Source organism: Curcuma longa, chromosome 4 (assembly GCF_044706935.1).
Source record: "Curcuma longa cultivar G26 ecotype Majalengka, Jawa Barat chromosome 4, ITB_CL_G26_1.1, whole genome shotgun sequence".
NCBI lineage: Eukaryota > Viridiplantae > Streptophyta > Magnoliopsida > Zingiberales > Zingiberaceae > Curcuma > Curcuma longa.
This window is the reverse complement of record NC_133864.1, coordinates 15,186,223-15,201,442: the sequence shown is the minus strand read 5'-3', so window position 1 is coordinate 15,201,442 and position 15,220 is coordinate 15,186,223. Positions and strand designations below refer to the sequence as shown.

Below are 15,220 nucleotides of genomic sequence, written 5' to 3'. Positions count from 1 at the left end.
GAATCCAGTTAACCATGATTCACATCGCTAACGTTGTGCATGGCAACATTACACGCCAGTCAGTGTTAGAATATTTTAACGTTGCGCATCAGGAAAAGCTGTAACGTTTATTAGCAACGTAATGTTGCATATTCTACCTTCTATTATGACAGTTTCTTATTCCATAGCATTCAGATTCGCATTACAACAGCAATCTATATATAAACGATCCAAAATAACCTTTTTGTGATATTAACATTCTCCTGGATCCCAAAAAAGCATCTGGGTACCAGACTCCTTTACTTGCCAATAACTTCATTTCTCCCCTCCAACGCATGGCTTAAACAAACTATCAGTATCAGTACTTGGCGTTGTTTGGTGTTTTGAAGATGGCTTGCTTGTAATATTTTAATTCCTTGATGCTCTCCTTGATGTCATCCATAGCTCTATGCCTTTGAGCCTTTTCCGGTGCATTTTTCTTCTCTGTTTCATAAAAGAAACAATCTTATTTTCTGAAATTTAATCAGATCTTGGAAAGTAAGAATGTCATATTAACAGGGGTGACAAACAGTAGCCAATAATCTAGTTTCAGTCTATACCAATCCGTTAAAGTCGGATTTTGAATGCCTGATTATGCTTATAGTCAGTTTCGGTTAAGTAAGGATTTGCTTACAATTGCAGACACCTACAAGTATCCACGTATTTTACCTGTTTAAATCATACGTGCATGTTCTGATATCCATTTATCATCTGAAATTGATATTTTACAATTTAAGTCAGCAATGGTAGGTAGGGATTCTTGTTTATCATCCAAAGTGTAACAAAAAATTCAGAAATCCAACATGTGGCACCCCTAGGTACCTGCAGAAGCTCACCATTTGAACTAAACTGAAAGTTTGATACGATGCATTCAGAGTACACAAACAAACCAAAACCTGGTTGTTCCAATGATGTTAGTATTACCATTTCCACATATGCCACAGTTGCATAAAGCATACATTCATGACAGAATCGTGTTTAAATTTGAAATTGCTGGGTTGTAATATATCCGTTCTGACAACCTACTACGTGATTAGTGTTTCAAATTAATATTACACAAAATGAACACAACAAGCTTTTTAATAAACTTTCAATAACAATATGAAATATGAAATTCCTCAAGATGGCACTAGTAGGTGTGCTTTACATTTCTCACTCCTAGAGTTGTTTTGCTTACTACAATTACCTCACTAATGTATAAGTACACGGTCCACAAAAGTATGTCTCATTCCCATGAGTCATCCCCTTTCTAAGTTCTATTCAAATTTGTATGGAGACAGTGCCATTTTAAAAAAAACAAACAAAAAAACTGCACAAGGCATTTATCATGGAAGTAGTTTATACATACATGAATGTATACACACTGGTTCATAAAGAATAGGCAAGAATGCCGTAATTTGTTGGTTCATTGCCAAAAATGTCTTGGATGCTAGAGCTCATTATCTAATGGATCTTTGCCTTATAATATTTTAGTATTTATCAGATCTCTTATGATCTAATGGAAGACTATTGGATCAAACAACAAAGAAATGTTGAGAAAGGGCTGATATTTATTGGATGTTAATAATTTTTATATTTAAATCATAAAATTTTTTATTATATTTTAATCTTTTATTAAATATCTGAAAATATTTGCTAAATTAAATATTGAACATATTATAGATAGAATTTATGATCATATTAATATAACATTTCCAATCAATAACTACAAAATATGATATTAATTTATTGATAATTATATATCAATAATACAAAGTTATTTGTCAAATTTGAAACGTGCTAATACACTTATAATAGATATAGAATGTTATATATTAATCTTCATAAATTAACAGATTAGTTTAGAACTATGAGAAATCATTGGGATTATATTGATTCAGTAAAGAATTCAATTTGTTTACTATCTCCAAAGAAATTTATATGTATTGATATTCTCAATGAAGTATAGATTAACAAATTTTGAACTTGCTGCCTTGTCTCAAGCATTAGATACTTTTATTTTGTTTTCTCTTTCTTTTTCTCCTTTTCTTTTCACATTTTCCTACCTATTCCAATTCATCCTATATGGAGGTTACATAGATCTCCTACTGGCTACGATATTAATATCATGAATTGTGCTTATTAAATAGACAAATATTTTCATTGAACCACATGCATATGCATTATGAATCTTGACTACTGCCCTGGTCAGTCCCGCATTCACCGTGATTTACCTCTCCACAGAATAAATCAGCTGCTTATTATAACATTTAGACAGAATGAGATTGAACATTATCATCATCGGCATGAAAATCATGCTTTCAGAAGCATCTAAATTGTAAAAGGAAAAAATATATATCCAAAATAATATGATGCATAAAACACAGTTAAATGGTATCCGATGCATTACCTTTTGGAAACCAACGGATGCATAAAGCCATAATGCTGCTAACATCGACTAGCACATGAGAAAACATGGCAGCCAGAGAAGGCATATACTTCTGTCAGATCACATTTTAATGATTAGACAATAAACTAATTCCTTGTGCGATAAAATGCAATGGCATTAAAGAAAAGCCAATGAGATTTTGACGATATTACAAGGCAGTGACAGATATATCTAACATATTAGTTTGTTCAATAAGGAAACAGAACAGGAGGTTTTAAAGTTGAACACTGCTTAGGCTTCAATCAAACGAAGATGTTCCCCAAGAAAACTAGAATAGATTATTTCCTACCTGTTGTAGCACTTCCTTAAAGCCCAATTTAGCCGCACGAATTTGCAAGGAGAGGAGAGCTCCAATTTCAAAGTGCTTTCCCTTGTTTAAACAAGTAAAATCTGGAAGAGATCTCCGTTTTCTGAGCCTTTTTAAACCAACATCACATGAGCCAAAAAATAGGTGGAGGTGGATGGTCTTCATGGAAGGTATTCCCTGCAAGTGACATGGGGTGACAGGCGAGGTTGGCATTGTGTGGGGAGTGAGAGGTTAGGATTGAGGAGGTTGTCAGACAAGGTCAGTGAACAGCAGCATCAGAGAGTGTTGGATGGGCAGAGAGGGGATGCTGGGCATTAGAAAGCAAGGGGATTGGAGTAGTGTTGGGCCTGGGTTGGCTTAGGGTGAGCTCAATTGATGAGCGTCAGAAGGTAGAGAACGTCAGGTAATTTTACCTTTCCTCTCCTCTCAGTCAACCAAGATGAAGTAAACAGGATCCTAAGATGTTTTCTCCTCTCCTCCATTAGCAGGTGAACCCAACCTAAGGCAAAAAAAGTGGCAATCCTTCTTGCTAGTCAATTCGTTAAGAATTAGATCAAAAGTACTTCAGATAAAGGTTTACTAGTATGAAATCTTTCAACAATAAGAACAACAATAATATTTAAAAATAATGCAACACTTGTAAAACACAATATGGAGTGAGACGTGGTAGGATTGTGCATTTGATATTTGAAGCATTTTATTGATATATGAACACAAATTTTGAAAAGCAAGAGAAAAGCCTTCATAATCAACCTTACTGGCAGTCCCACCTCCCCATGGTATCACACATTTCCAAGATAGTGACAAATAAATGCTGAGTTTAATCATTCATGTAATAAAAATGAAGAGATGTTCTAACCTTCAAGAAGAGAAAATCCATATAAATAGAATTTCCAGCCAACTGTGGAGTTTGTGAACCCACATGCTTCTTCAGAAAGTCTATAACCTGCAATTGGTCAATTGATCATTCAACAAAGATGCAAGAAATAGATAACATGCATTGCCCCCGTTCCAAAAATTCATTCCACTCACTACGTAGACATATAGCGAGAGAGTAGAAAATACATGTGATGCTGGCCACTCAAGCTGCATGAATCAGCATGGAAAATTTTGCATACACATCGACCAAATAACAAGACAAACTTGGTAGTCACAACTTGTACCACAACATGTGTGCTATGTAATTTATTTGGCAGAAAATTTAACAGTTCTATCAACAACAAAAATACAGAAACTATCAGTAATTCAACACTATATGCTACTGATTGCAATCATTACATAAGATGGCATACTTTGAACTTTAGCATAATAAGTGCATTTATAAAAGGTGTGATCCACTGAAATGGAAGTCCTAGATTCATGTGTAGTGGATTCAGATATGCATTGTTAATACGTTAGAACCTTACCATCAAGTTCTAAAATACTGACCAGGTATTGATGGAACGCCAAAAATGGTAAAGTTTCAGTGTCAACCTGGGTATCAACTTTGTGCTTGTTCGCACCAATCAGGAAGAATAATACCCTAATGGAAAGATATTTCTGGCCTTCCAGTGTCTGTTATTGTGGCTGGCCAGAATGATAAGTTTTAGAGTCAGACAACATATTATGTGTCTGTAAAATTTGGTGTTGATTAGCACCAACCAGTAAGAAGAAATGAAATCGTACAAGATGGCTGTCAAAATTCACATCTCATGACGAACTGCTATCGAAGAAACAAATCCAAGTGATTCATGTGCCTTTTTATGAAATAAAAAACAAAATGCTTTATTTTTTTTAAAAAAATGCACTTGAGACTAGCTATTTAAACCAACATTTGCATGGCAAACTTTTGGTATGCAGAAAAAAAATGTATCAACTATAATGTTGTCAATCAATATAACAGGTAGGTTTAAAAAAAGAAAAGATCATAATGTAGTCATGGAGGAAAAGCTAATTAGTTGGTGCATTGAAAAGTATCAAGTAGCCAACCCCATTTAGCTATGAGAACAATATGCTTCTTAATTTTGTTATGTTTCATTTTTTTCAAAATTTTCAAACAGACTTTTCAGATGAACAGAACACCAAACAAACCTTGACAAAATGTCTAGTGTTGTCCTAGTTGACTAATCATTAGGGATAATAAATCAATTATGTGATCATAAACAAACAATATGAATAAATGCCCATAAACATGTTTGATAAGGATTGGCCCAACCAGCACTGTATCCTTTTTCAGTTGGATGCTATCTTTGCATAGAACAATACCAACAGTATGCTGATACAGTATTATACAACAAAGGATCAATGCAACTACAGGCGTCAAGATGTAAAGTGTGTTTAAAGAAGTTTGTTGTTTGATTCAAGCTAAACCTTGAAAGTGGAAATGGAGGTTGGTTGTTGATTTATGATGTAATGAATATATGTCATAGCTTCCTAGTCCAAATATACCCAAATGAAAATATCCATGAAATGGGTTAATCCCTTCCAGCACATTTTTTTTGGTATTATTCTATGTGAATTTGGTTTATAGCAATACGGTTATATGTACCTTCATTTGCTTGTTGTTGACATGAGGAAGACTACAAGCAAGTAATAGGAAAACATTTAAAGGATTATTCATACTTGATTTTCTGCATCTGCTTCTGTTACTGTGCTTTTTAACACTCTATCTGTCAAACCTGCAAGAATAGCAATTAACTTCCCAATTTTTTATAAGAAAATAGAGGAGAACAAAACTAAAGGACAACAGGCCAGATACCACTACTTGCATGATGATCACGACACCATTCTCCCATCTTGTCCAAGCACTCTTTTGGTTGTTTAATAACCAAATCTGGACCCTGAATATAGAAATGATTTAAACTGATTCAGCATAAAAGCTCATAGAATGAAGCTAGGGCCTATCAGCCAGTTCTATAAAAAATGTTTCCATCAAACATATTTGGTAAGAATATTACAGATCCTTGTTCCCTAAAAAAGAAGGGGATAAATAAACAACAAAATCCACATGGTGAGATCTAGAGCGAATGCAGCTCGGAGATCCTTATTTGTAAGAAAATAATTGATCGATAATCTGGTACACATAGAAAGCATCAAAGATTGTTGTCAAACTCCTCTGAGAGAGCAAGCAGAGACAAACTTATTTCATAACGAAAATATAGATTTAGGCAACAATCCAATGTCAAATGTCACTTGTATATACATTCACAAAGGTGACAATACAACTTCCAAATGATATTAGGAACAATAATTGTAGAAGGTTAATTGTTTACAGAAACAATCCATTTTGCGGTTTAACATCTCGAGAAAGCCACACAAGATTCAGTTTGAATAATGAACTGAACTATAATAAAGAACATTTTCTTATACAATTATTGTAGCTACTTTGATGAGACTCTTGTGCATTCTTTAATTTATTTGGCAGGCAAACTGCCTTCTGTTTCCCAAAAAAAAAAAATTGAACAGAAAGATAGTAGTTTTCAAATAATAATAAGAACTATTATCAGCTTAGAAAATGTTGCATATCATAGATGGAGTTTTAGAGCTCTCAAAGATTTCCAATAATCTATAATCTGCAGAAAGATGATTATCATTTAATATCTAACGACTCTAACCACATTGGTGCTCACACAGGCCTGCATCTACAAATTATGTATCCAAAGTAACAATATAATAATTTCATATATAGACTTGTTTCAACTTCAAGCTGTCAGAATATATGGAATCCTGTTGAAACTAATTTAATATTTCTAGTTCAAAAATGCAAACAAAGAGAACGTAGAAATAGCCTTACCTTATGGAGTTTTATCAATTAGGACAGACATAGCAGAACAAAAGGGCAAATAAAAAAGTTAAAATAGGTACATAAAGATGCATGAACAAGAAAAGAACTCACATCAACTGATTTGGTTAATTTACCATCTGTTATAACACACGCAATCTCCAATATCCGATCAACCTCAATATGCAAACCTGTGTAAACAAGTCATAAAAGATCAAATTCTGGATGTTTGACAGACTATGCACTATGTAAATCATAAAAAAAACAATTGCAAGCTATGATTAAGAATTGATTTCTTGTTTATATATGTTTTAAAAAGCAGGCATTAGGAGCGCAAATGTCACATATGTGTCCATCACTTGGTCCTGTGAATGTACTTAATACCAACAAGCATTGTCATATTAGACTCAATCAACTAACCAATGTCTATCCTTTCAACGTCCAGCATACCAATTATTAAAATTCATACCTGTCATTTCCAAGTCAATCCACACAAGAGGCATTCTGTAGTCTTGTGAAGGTGATGGAAGCATTTGTTGTTCTACTTTATCATTTCTTGTGCTTGTATTTTCCCTTGGCATTTGGTTTTTAGCCTTTGTTACATCTGTTAGGATAAGTACTGGAATTCCATTACAAAACAGATACAACAACAACAACAACAACCAAGCCTTATCCTACTAGGTGGGGTCGGCTATCATCACAAAACAGAAACATTCCAGAAATGTATTCGAATACTGATTTCGCTATATTTGAAGTGACTCAATTTTGATTATATATAACAAAGAAAATACCTGTTTTTTTATCCCTTTTTGCATCCTTGGCAACTGTGATAGAAGTTATCTGTTCTTTATCATCTTCAGCATCCACTTTCAGAATAGAGAAAAGATTTGAAAGATTGCTCATCTCAAAACCTCCCTAAACAATAAAGAAAAGTATGCTTATCTAATTCAGGAAACATAGTATGGTTTTAGGACGATGGTAATGTTAGAAGCAAAAAAATGTGAAGAAATCCATTTGTGTTTTCGCAATTTCAAGCATAAAATCACGTGCAGTAAAAAAAACAACTAGTTAAAGCATCTAACAAGAGGAAAAAGTGTTGAAATCTGAACGGCATCATCCTAGCGTCCTGAAATTGAGGTATGGGTACGCTCCAGAGATAAACCAGCAAACACAGATGTAGTTCCTAATTGTATGGGGAAAAAAAAACCTAAACAGTTCTTTCGTGGAAAAAAGGCTGCCACCAAAGGGAGTTGAAGTGTCTTAGAACACCATCCGTATTCTCTATTTTCATAATCACGGAAGTTTAACGAACTTATACTACATCATGACTGCTGTCCTAGTATCCGGACAATCTGAGATCCATAGCAAAAAAAAAAAAAAAAAATCCAACCCTACCCCAGATCAGTGGCTAAACTAACGCCCGGCGATCAGGACACCCCGTATCCTAATCAAAATCACGAACGGCAGATCACAAAAGCTTGTATCCCATCTTCTAAGAGATCAAAGACAAAATACTTGTCTGGAGAAAAATAATACCTAGAGCGCCTCAAATCTCCACGGAATTAGGACCAAGGACAAGAACCGTCAATGAATCCGCAAAGCCCTAAGAAGATCCTCTCCTGCGAGACTGAAAGATGCGGGGAAGGTGTTCCGTGCGCGAAGAGGAGAAGGGAAGGTCGCCGACGATGCCGTCGGGTGTCGGAGCTCAGGATTAGGACAGCTGGAGCACGAGTAGGGTTCTCGCTTTTGCTGCGTGCGCCGATCCGATTTATTCTATAACTTCCGGTCTGAGCCGGCAATTTCTCGGGTTGGTTCGTGGAGACTAGAATTGATTTTCAATTTCTTAAAACATATTTTTTATATAAATTTTGAATATTTTTAGAAAATACCAAGCACTCTTTTTTATAAGTGAAAAAAGAGTGATTTTTTTTTTGCTCTTTATTTTAGAATTTTATTGGGCAATTGCCCTAAAGAATATTTTATTTAAATTATAAGTAGGTTTCTCATTAGTCATCTTCAATATTTCAATTTCAATAAAAATAAACTCTATCATTTTATAAGATCGATCTCATGATCATCTGTGAGAAGATAAATCAGAAAGCTATAACTGACCATTATGGAAGAAGACATTGTCTCGACTTCGTTGACATTCGACTCTTGTCTACTTCAGCAAATTTATTTCGTAGTAACCAATTCAACTATGCCTCGGAGCATCTTCAATGTCACCATTTCAACATAAAAAGTGAAATCCATAACCCCAACAATTTGACACGATCAATCTCATGACCCAATTGACTACGATGGAGGAATCTTCAATGTCACCATGTTTTGAATACTAGTGCCCAAATATCGTTACCTTTTCATTCTTTTCCATCCAAAATCCTTCTCTAATCTTCCTCATGAAGTGGGGTGGGATGTGAAAATAAGGCAAGTAGGAGGTTCTACCCGACAAACTGTAGGAGGGCATTTGGAAAAAAGAAAACTCAAATGGGCGAAATGAAATATTTCCATATTCGTTAGAAGTATTACATTGCGAGGTTTGCGTCCGCCTATTTAAGCAAGTCAGCGTAGACTGATAATTACTCGAGGAGGAGGGATCGAGGAGCCCAATCGAAGTGCCCTATTCGAGGACTCGGCTCTGCTGGTGCGTTCTAGAAAGGGCTCGATCCAACGAGGAGCCTCGCTCAATCCGGCTCCCACCGTGCTCCGGCCCCCAGATCCAGCCGCGGCCATGCTTCACGGCGCCCGATCTCCTCCTCCCTTCTTTGTCACCTCCCTTCTCCTCCTCCTCCTTGCCTCGTCGGCTGTTGCCTCCGAATCGGACCACAAGGTATGCTGCGGATCGTGTTTCTTATTTGACGATCTGAACGTTCGGGTCACCGGGATCTCGTCGAACACCTGCGCTACTAAAACGGATGATCTACGATTAGCTACTGTGGTCTTTCCTTTGTTGATTGTAGTGCAGATCTAGGCTGAATTCCTCCGTATGAACTGTTTCTTCGACCATAGGTTCGCATCGAGACTAGTTTTTTTCCTGGTTTGACAAAAAAGAAACGCTATGTTTGGAGTTTTCTGGAGGGCGTTTTATAACTGGCTCATACGACTGAGCTGGATGGAGGAGCTCTTAGACGTCATAATTAAGTTGAGAGTTGATATCCGAATGTAACTTGATCGATTTCTCCATGCCCACAAATAACAGTTTGAAAAGTTTGTTTTTGTTTCTTTTAGAAGTTGCATTTATCTTATGGAAGTTCAGCAGGCATATGCACATCCTGGGCTATCTTCTTTCTGACTCAGTGGATTTTGTATTTGCTTATCTAGAGCTTATGTCACTTTTTATGTATCCCTACGGGTCACATTGATCAAGTACTTGCATATAGCCTTGTAGGATTATTGTCTCGTGTAAGTTGACAAGAGAGAAAGACTTTTGCCTTGTTGATGGGTAAACAAAAATAAATTTAGATAAATTTTACTTGTTCGCACTTGTTACACAATTTCACCTCCAACAAAACTATGTTCCATGTCTATGGAAGCACACACTGAGGTAAGTATATTTGAAATAGAAAACATGGAGTGCATGAGTAACAATAGTAAGTGTATTCTAGTTTTATCTATTTAGAATCTTAGTTTAAAGATTGATGAACTTTGCTGTGTAACTTACAAGAATCATAACAGTCGCTACTTTAGCTATGGAAGAAATGTTTTATTTAATATCTGGTTCACAATTCTCTCATTCCATTGAATAATTGATCATATATGCTGGCTTTCTCTGACATTAAATTTTCTACTTTGATTTGGCTATTAGTGCTGGTATGTGGTGTTTAAATGTCCATGAACTTGACTCAATTTTTCCTAGGTTTGATTGTCAATTTAACAATGTTGCATGTGCCGGTGATATAACCATGCAGTGCCAGACTGAAGAGCTGGTCACACTCCAGGACCTGGATAGAATAGTTTCCGATTGCTATATCTTTCAGTAGCAAATAATATTTCTATTCTTAGTTTTCACATTGTTATCAATTCACATGCAGTACCAAACTGATGATCTGGTCACACTCTGGGTAAATAAAGTTGGTCCCTACAATAACCCTCAAGAGACATACAACTATTACAGCCTTCCATTCTGTCGGCCATCTGAGAACCCTGCACATAAGTGGGGTGGGCTAGGAGAGGTCCTAGGTGGAAATGAACTGATTGACAGCCAAATCCAGATAAAGTTTAACAGTATGCAGATTTCTCTATTGGAATATGTTACTATTGTTCTGCTCGCCATTGGGTTGACCATTTCCTGAAAATTGATATGCCAGGAAATGTTGAAAAGGGATCCATTTGCACAATTGAGCTTGATGCCACAAAAATAAAGCAATTTACTGATGCTATAGAAAACTCATATTGGTTTGAATTATTCATAGGTGCGTTAATTCAATCATTCATTTGCATCTTTTCAATTCTATAAATCCCTACTGTGAACAGCCTTTGTTTTCTTGCCTATGTGCTCATCTATTTTCTGAGACTCACCTTAACCTAATTTCCTTGTTCTTCATTGTTCGTGGGCATGATGTAGATGACTTGCCTCTTTGGGGTATGTTCTTTCCCAGTTCATGTATATTGCATGCTTCAGATTGTTTGTTTATGCTTTTGTGTTATCGATTTATAGCTTCTGATTTTACCCAGGCTTTGTTGGGGAGACTGACAAGAATAACAAAGATAAAAGTTACATTTTCACACATAAAAGTATCCTTATCCAATATAACAAGGATCAGGTGGGTAGTTTGTTGGTGCTTTATGATTACATGTTGTAGAAGACTTTTCTGTGTGTGTTTTTTTGGTCAAAATTTGTATGAATATCAGTTTCTTGAACCTTCTTTTGCAGATTATTCATGTCAATCTCACTCAAGAAAATCGTAAACTTTTGGAAGGGAAAAAACTGGATATGACATATTCAGTAAAATGGGAGGCCACCAATGTGACATTTGCCCGCCGCTTTGAAGTTTACTTGGATTACCCCTTCTTTGAACACCAGGTAATTCAATTTCAATTTACTTAGCAGTTAGCATGACCTCCTTTTGTTGTTTTGTCTTACTGTGCAACTTCAGTACTGATTTCCTATCTACATAACATTACTTATATTATGGTGATCCTTGGTTTTGAATATCATTTCATACCTATGGCACTGTAGCAGTGTCTGCTGGAATGATGATTGTCTATGTTAATACTGGAGCATACCTTGTAAATATTGTTAATATTATACGTTGCATCATACAAGACAGCATTCATCCCATAAGTATATGGTGTTCAGAATGTTGGAGAAAATATGAATGAAATTTTCTTAAAAATTCAGTGTGATTACTAATTCTCCTTGCACAGATTCACTGGTTCTCTATCTTCAATTCTTTCATGATGGTCATTTTCCTTACTGGACTGGTTTCTATGATATTAATGAGAACACTCAGGAATGATTATGCTAAATATGCTCGTGAAGATGATGACCTTGAAACTCTGGTAATAACTCACTGAACTCACCTTGTTTTCTCTCTTTTAGAATCTCTTCTAAAAATCCTATGCATTTCATTTGTTTTTAGGAGAGAGATGTGAATGAAGAATCTGGATGGAAACTTGTTCATGGGGATGTCTTTCGATCTCCTCGTAGTTTGGTTCTTCTTTCTGCTCTTGTTGGTACAGGTGCCCAATTGGCAACACTTGTTCTTTTGGTGATATTGTTGGCAATTGTTGGAACATTATACATTGGGTATGTCTGTACTTTTCTAACTGCTTAGTCGAACTTCATTACTAATTCAAAGTTAATTTGCATTATTTATATCGCTAGAAAACTTTTAACTTCATTTACTAATTCAAAGTTAATTTACATTATTTATATTGCTAGAAAATTTTGAATAATCAAACAGATCAATTGCACTAATGGTCAATACTATGGTAGTACATTTGATTAGGCGAGGGATCATGGACTTGAAGGCAGTGGTGTCAAGATCACATCACCAATATAACTGAATACTGTTCTTCTGCCTTGGAGGTGCTGATATTTGGCAGTTCCAGACTCACTAGCATGCTTCTTATATTATTTAAGAGTGAGGCATTTTAGTCTATATTGTTAGGTTTAGGTTGATTAATTAGTCTTCTATACATATGCAAACCCAAGGATGATATCCTATTATTCTTTATTTTTGAGATCTGTTGCTGGAAATAGTTATTTATGTTTTTAATATCTATTACTGATCATTTATTAATAGCAAAGTACACATACAAGAAGAATTGGCATATGCTATTATGAGTAATACTGAAAAATGATTCGAACTGCAACAGTCCTGAAAAATGCATTTTTTTTTCTTCGTACATTGGAAACAGATTTGGTAGCAATATTGATCCTTGTTGATATAGTATCACAATTTCTTTGTTATGTATTTCTGCTTATTTGTTTTACAATAATATTTTATCTGAAGATGCTTGACATTATCTAGCCTTTCTTATCTGGATCCAGAGTTTCTTTATTAACCATGTATTTTGACCAGGCGAGGATCAATCATTACAACGTTCATTGTTTGCTATGCACTCACCTCTTTCATTTCGGGCTATGTTAGTGGTGGGCTTTACTCACGTAACGGTGGTATGGTTCTTTTCGTGTGTCTGCCTTTCAAGTTCCTTGTAATAAATTTAGTACTATGATTTGGAAAGCTTCTACCTTGTTGCGCTACAGATCTTTTTACTTCTGCAAACCCACATGTAGAAGACAAACACACACAATAAAGAATCTCAAAAAGAAACCTTCTCCTTTGCAAGCTTTGAAAATGTCTTCTAAAGTTTTCCTGATTTTATTGACAGGTAAAAGTTGGATAAAGGCAATGATTGTGACAGCATCACTGTTTCCATTTTTGTGTTTCGGGATTGGTTTCATACTCAACACGATTGCTATATTTTATGGATCATTAGCAGCTATTCCGTTTGGGACAATGGTGGTTGTCTTCATACTATGGGCTTTCATCTCTTTTCCCTTGGCACTTCTAGGCACTGTTGTGGGTAGGAACTGGAGTGGTTCACCAAACAATCCATGCCGTGTTAAGACCATTCCTCGTCCTATTCCTGAGAAGAAATGGTATCTCACCCCTTCGGTTGTCTCTTTAATGGGAGGATTGCTTCCATTTGGTAGCATTTTCATCGAGATGTATTTTGTGTTCACCTCCTTCTGGAATTACAAGGTAGCCCACACCGCTTTTGTAGCACTCGCCATATTGACTACTCTGGTGCTCTTTCCTGTTGCTCTTCCAGTGTATTCATGTTGTATAGGATCTATAAGTTCTTAGGTGCCTATAACTTTGCTAGCCCAAAATCAAGCATCTGCAGAAACAAAGATACGAAACATCTGATTGATAATTTGCTCCTTTTTGCAGGTGTATTATGTGTATGGCTTTATGCTACTGGTGTTCCTGATCCTCATAATTGTCACCATCTGCGTGACGATAGTCGGTGCATATTTCTTGCTAAATGCCGAGAACTATCACTGGCAGTGGACTTCATTCTTCTCTGCTGCTTCGACCGCTGTCTATGTGTACCTCTATTCTATATATTACTACCATATGAAGACCAAGATGTCGGGCTTCTTCCAGACCAGCTTTTACTTTGGCTACACGTTAATGTTCTGCTTGGGCTTAGGAATCCTTTGCGGTGAGCCATCATCAAGCAATTTTTGCATCAAATCTAAAATGTGCCTCTACGTTTTCCAAATCGCTGTTTTCATCACTCATGTTCAATTTCTCAGGTGCTGTGGGGTACCTCGGCTCTACTTTGTTTGTGAGAAGGATTTACAGAAACATAAAATGTGACTAGCCCCAGACGCAAAGCAGATCGAATGTTATGGCATGTGCTGGTCTACAAAGTTTTGGAACCTCAAAATTCGTAACTTCACTCCCAGAAACAGATTCTGATAAGATTTGATGATGCTCTCTAAGAACGCACGGAGGAATTTGCCATCTTCTTTCGACTTTCTTTTACTCTAGTTCGATTTCTATTTTGGACTCGATGAATGTTCCCTTTTTCAAAGTGCATTAGTCACATAGCCGATGGTTGTACTTAGTTTAGCCAAAAGTTAACCTTTGATGTACTTGGACGATCATTAAGCGCCTGTTTCTATAACATTTATATGTACTCATTGCTCCTCATAATTATATTTCTTTTGTTATATTACAGGGTACTTGTTCGATCAGTTTTTTCTGGTTCAATGTAATGTTGTTAATTTGAAGAAGAAAAAAACCTTGTGAAAAAATAATAATAAATCCTAGTTAACCTCATTGACTATCTTTGGAGGTGATCGTAATTCGGTCCTATAGAAGTTTTTCACCGGCTACCAAGTAAATCAAGAAGTGAAAAAGGAAGAAATTATGTTAGGTGCTTGGGTGATAAAAATTACTGTTTGATCCTATCATGGTACTATTGTCCCGGGGATAAAAAAAAAAAAAAAAAAACTTTTATATGCTTGAATGATGTTGTTCGTCAATTTATTACATTAAATGAAAAAAAAAACCCTTATTGCAAATACATAGTTACCTCTCGGTCAAGGAATGGCCAATTTTTATGTCCCCGACCAATGGTACAAATAGATATTAAATGATTTACTTAAATATCTACTGTTTGAATTTTAATTTATAATCTACTATTATATATTTTTCTGATGAAATGAAAATTTTAAAACACTAAC

General features: G+C 35.6%; 2 protein-coding genes across 5 annotated transcripts; one reads left to right on the top strand and one right to left on the bottom strand.

Moving 5' to 3' along the window:
* Positions 1–145: 145 nt before the first annotated feature.
* Positions 146–8,236, bottom strand: LOC141828575 (oligoribonuclease-like). 4 transcript variants are annotated; one of them, XM_074716028.1, is made up of 9 exons: positions 8,050–8,236; positions 7,305–7,428; positions 6,983–7,117; positions 6,628–6,704; positions 5,491–5,572; positions 5,355–5,410; positions 3,613–3,699; positions 2,408–2,498; positions 146–462 (listed from the first exon to the last, which is right to left on the bottom strand). In XM_074716028.1, exons 2-9 carry the CDS (start codon positions 7,414–7,416, stop codon positions 338–340), a joined length of 765 nt encoding a protein of 254 aa, XP_074572129.1. In that variant the 5' UTR covers positions 7,417–7,428; positions 8,050–8,236; the 3' UTR covers positions 146–337. The 4 variants fall into 4 exon arrangements, with proteins under 4 accessions (XP_074572129.1, XP_074572131.1, XP_074572130.1 ...); XM_074716030.1 differs by having other exon boundaries at positions 5,497–5,572; XM_074716029.1 differs by lacking the exon at positions 8,050–8,236 and adding an exon at positions 7,909–7,943.
* Positions 8,237–9,112: 876 nt separating this feature from the next.
* On the top strand, positions 9,113–14,709 carry LOC141828574 (transmembrane 9 superfamily member 1-like). Its single transcript, XM_074716027.1, has 12 exons — positions 9,113–9,343; positions 10,545–10,737; positions 10,821–10,925; positions 11,078–11,095; positions 11,188–11,276; positions 11,387–11,536; positions 11,881–12,015; positions 12,096–12,262; positions 13,041–13,135; positions 13,351–13,724; positions 13,917–14,190; positions 14,285–14,709. Exons 1-12 carry the CDS (start codon positions 9,245–9,247, stop codon positions 14,350–14,352), a joined length of 1,767 nt encoding a protein of 588 aa, XP_074572128.1. The 5' UTR covers positions 9,113–9,244; the 3' UTR covers positions 14,353–14,709.
* The last annotated feature ends 511 nt before the right edge of the window (positions 14,710–15,220 follow it).

Bases quoted from the DNA above. Each gene is read 5' to 3' on its own strand.
- LOC141828575 (XM_074716028.1), bottom strand. From the start codon at position 7,416: ATGAGCAATCTTTCAAATCTTTTCTCTATTCTGAAAGTGGATGCTGAA. The intron at 6,705-6,982 runs GTATGAATTTTA...TTGTTTACACAG, and splicing joins GATTGACTTGGAAATGACAG to GTTTGCATATTGAGGTTGAT. The intron at 2,499-3,612 runs GTTAGAACATCT...GTGATCTGACAG, and splicing joins TGGATTTTCTCTTCTTGAAG to AAGTATATGCCTTCTCTGGC.
- LOC141828574 (XM_074716027.1), top strand. From the start codon at position 9,245: ATGCTTCACGGCGCCCGATCTCCTCCTCCCTTCTTTGTCACCTCCCTT. The intron at 9,344-10,544 runs GTATGCTGCGGA...ATTCACATGCAG, and splicing joins CCTCCGAATCGGACCACAAG to TACCAAACTGATGATCTGGT. The intron at 13,725-13,916 runs GTAGCCCACACC...TCCTTTTTGCAG, and splicing joins CCTCCTTCTGGAATTACAAG to GTGTATTATGTGTATGGCTT.